At 41.0% G+C, this 3,942-nt stretch overlaps 1 protein-coding gene across 1 annotated transcript in view; it reads left to right on the top strand.

Moving 5' to 3' along the window:
* LOTGIDRAFT_176223 (hypothetical protein) overlaps positions 1-343 on the top strand; it is a gene marked incomplete at both ends in the record, with an annotated part of 6,979 nt that extends 6,636 nt beyond the window's left edge. The window contains one exon of the mRNA XM_009067480.1: positions 231-343. Coding sequence (XP_009065728.1) covers positions 231-343 — 113 coding nt within the window. The remainder of the gene's footprint in view (positions 1-230) is intronic.
* Between the last annotated feature and the right edge of the window lie 3,599 nt (positions 344-3,942).

Below are 3,942 nucleotides of genomic sequence, written 5' to 3' on the forward strand. Positions count from 1 at the left end.
CAGAAAATATAATATATATTTAGAGACATGATGTTTATATTTTATTATTGTTTTGTCTCTTGAGTGTATTCTTTGATCTTTCTATTTTTTCACTCATTATTATCATTTAATTGATCTTAAAATACAACAAGACACACAATTTTGGTTGGGCGAGTTAGGTTAGGCTCATTCAAGCCCTCCTGCTCCATCAACCACCAGTGGGTCCACGGTACACTACTATCCTGCTCTAGATGAGTTAGAGCGAATGCAGGGTCATCCTCGTCCCAGCTCATGCAGACCCGTCACGCTCCATCCACCACTAGCGACTAAACGGTACACTACTGTCCAGCTCCAGATGAGTTAGAGCGAAGGCAGGGTCATCCTCATCCCCGCTCATGCAGACCTTTCACGTTCCATCCGCCACCAGCGGCTCCGCGGTACACTACTGTCCAGCTCTAAATGAGTTAGAGCGGATTCGGGGTCTACCGCATCCCCGCTCAAGCAAACCCTCCACAAAGACTTTTGTCTTTGATGAGTTAGAGAGAATGCAGGGTCATCCTCATCCCCGCTCCTATCGTCCAGAAACCTCGCCACGATCCACGAGACTACCAGTCGGTCTAAGCTACACCACGTCTCAGTCCTAGGCTGAATCACCCAACTTCCTCTGCCATGTATAGGGAAAAGCTATGATTTGTAGGTATACCCCTTCTATTTCTTAGCCTCAAGCTCCTCCCTAGACTGTGCCCCTCCCTCGCCAGTGTGCTGCGACAAACGCACAATGTAAGCTACTAACCAGCCTCATTACCATCATTCATGCTTTGTTAGTGTTGGAATAAACGTAGAAATACTTTTTGTCGTTGTTATTGGCCTCCATATTCAATGAATTCACGAGTTTCCCCAGTCTCCCTGCTCATACGAACCAGTCATGCTCCATCGACCACCAGTGGGTCCGTGGTACACTACGCTCCAGCTCTAGATCAGTTAGAGCGGATGCAGGGTCATCCTCATCCCCGCTTTCATGACATCTCGCCACGGTCCACCAGTCGATCTGAGCTACACCAGATTAGATTCGGTAAATACGAACACTTATTTCAAATAAAATGTGGAAGAAGATTATCGATTATCATAACCTACAATAACAGCTGTAAACATTGCCAATACTCGAAAAACAAAGCATTTTAATCCTTATGTGTTATGGGAAACAAATGCAATACAAAGAAAACCAAGATATCACAATATAATTTCCGAGAAAACAAATCTGTGTCAAACACAACTCACTGCTGATCCAAGTACTTTCAAGTACTTCTATAAACGATAAATAAAGGAGGAACCAAACAAATTAAGCTTTCATCTTTCAAATGAGGACGATAAGCGTTGGGAAAGGCTTTATAAAGGAAGTATAGTCCTTTGAGAAAAGTAAACGCTTGGTTTGTACAATGGGTATGATTATACATATGAATAGTGCGGTAAGAATAAAATACTGAACAGTTGGACAGGAGTTGTGTTTTTTTTTTTTTTTTTTTTTTTTTCGTACGAGTCTTCTCCCTTGAAGTTGAAATCGACAAAATAAAAAAAAAGACAAAACACAAAAAGACAAGAGAAAAATCACATTTCAAGACTGGCACGTGCTAACAATTGTCAGTTCTTACTCGACTGTTTATTAAGACGCATAAAATTTGTATCAGGTGCGAGCGATGATACGCTCTATCGATATGGTCATATGGTTTGATTATATCTTAGAATTATTAACATAGAATGAATTCAAATATAGAAATTCTCTGAGAAAAAATCTCCAGAGCTTTCTTATTTAACTCTAACGCTTTCTCTTTGCTTTGTTGATCAGTTCATCATATTTGTTTTCTTTCCTTTTTTACTGGAGTGTTGGTTACGTTTGAAGAATAACATATTTGTGTGACCTGATAGGACTTGTATTCAAATTGTGAATTGTTGAATAGGTAAAGAAGAAAGAGACAATGGGGATCCAGTCAGTAGCGTTTCTAGTGTAGATAAGTCAAGTTGGTTTAATTACTATTCATTGTCCCAGTATCTTAAAATCAAAAACATTACTGATGTTTGCAAATGTGCACAAAAAAAAACTCGCCCGGATAGCTTATGTTTCCTTCTGTATTACATAATATGCCAACTAGGAATTGGAATGTTTGTTTCCTTCTGTTACATAACATGTCAACAAGGAATAATTTGGGGAAAATGCCAGGTTACCAGGAAAGGGAACTCTTCCATCTGCCATTTAGAACAACTACCTGCTGAGAAAATATAGAACAAGATGTTCGATTGATCCTGAGAAAACAAATGTAGTAACAACATACGGGGCAGTGGGGACCGTGTTGACCGACACAAGAAGAAAGGACACTTTTTCGGAGTTGCTGGAGTGGCTATCACTGCGACAATTAACACCGAATCTTCGACTCGTACTGTTTCCCTAACCATATTTTTCTCAACAAACCTACAACTTCTAACATTACTGGCATCCACATTTTTTAATATACAGGTGGAGCTCGTACATGGAATAGAGAACTATTAGAAACTTTCCCGCTAGCAAAAGTTAACTCGACATTTCGAAAGTGGCAAAAGGTTGCAACCTATAAACTTGGTCAAAGCCATCCATGTTATTGGCCAGTCAGGTGTAATATTGCCTCATCAAAGGCACATGAAGTGTGGCTCTCATGTCGGACTGACCAGTTTGCATTCCAGCGGTCTTTTGAACCGTCAACTCCTTATCGATAACTTTCCGTCTGCCCTTGCGTGTCCAAGTCTGGTTCATTTGGTAACATGGAGAGTCTATGGGGAAATAGGACTAGGCCCATTCCAGGCTAATTGCCTACACATGCATAGGCCCAATGCGACTTGGATCGACCTGACCTTATGGCCAACACACCGGGGCTGGCACCCAGTGCCGTTTCGACTTTCTGACGCCTTTCCGTTTGCCCATGCCTGTTCAATTATCAATGAATTAAGATTCCAAAGGCCAATATGACCGTGCAAGTGATGCCATTCGTAAGTAGGGGACGTATGCAAATGCAGTGTAATATGCGGCTGAGTTTGTGCGTTATCATTTACCCTTTTTTACCTACTGTCTGCCTTATAGGGTATAGAGAGAGAGAGACAAGCAACGTTCATTCAATTAAAGTACAAAAGAACGATGATTGATTGTGTTTATGCAAGAGATTACCTTAGTCAGCCTCAATTAAAGGCGATCATTGATCGATTGATCGTGTTTATGCAAGGGGTCGGATTAGTATGCAATTCTCCAGCTTTCTTTAGTCCTGTACACCAATCATTGGACATAATATGTTTATCAGATTATCTGTCACCGATCTGAAACGGGTCTCTCGAGGTGTATTACGCATTAGGCCCACCTTCTTCAAGTCTTATACACCAATCATCCTACTTGTTTTTGCAAGAGATTACCTTAGCCTGCCTTCTATACTATGCAAGCCAATGAGAATTTGGCTGTGGGTGGACGTGTCAGTTTGAAACCAACGACAATTCAGGGACAGGGATTTGATTGCACTGATGCAAGACACCGTTAGGAATAATACAATTTTATTTAACAATAACATTAACAATAACATTAACAATAACAATAACATTCACATTCACTTCATTACTCTGGACAGCTCCCAGAGTAAAGAACCCTGGCCTAGTTCGTTCAGGTGAACTCCGTCGGAGCACAGCACACACGATAGGCTAGGGTGGGTGTGTCGACGCTCTCCAAATGTGTTAACGTAGTAAATATCCTTTTGTAACTTTCGCCATTTGTTCGAACCTTTTATTTACATCGCGCACAGCACGTATGTATCTTCGGGCATTTTCCCAATGGCTCTTAATCATTAGCCAAGGATCTTTTCATTCAAACCGCACTTATTCAATTGCCTAAACATATACAAGCCAGCGGAAAGAAGGACTTTCCGTTACTCAAAATGACTTGGATTCGTATATAAG

Source organism: Lottia gigantea (genome assembly GCF_000327385.1).
Source record: "Lottia gigantea unplaced genomic scaffold LOTGIsca_828, whole genome shotgun sequence".
In the NCBI taxonomy this organism is placed as follows: Eukaryota; Metazoa; Mollusca; class Gastropoda; family Lottiidae; genus Lottia; species Lottia gigantea.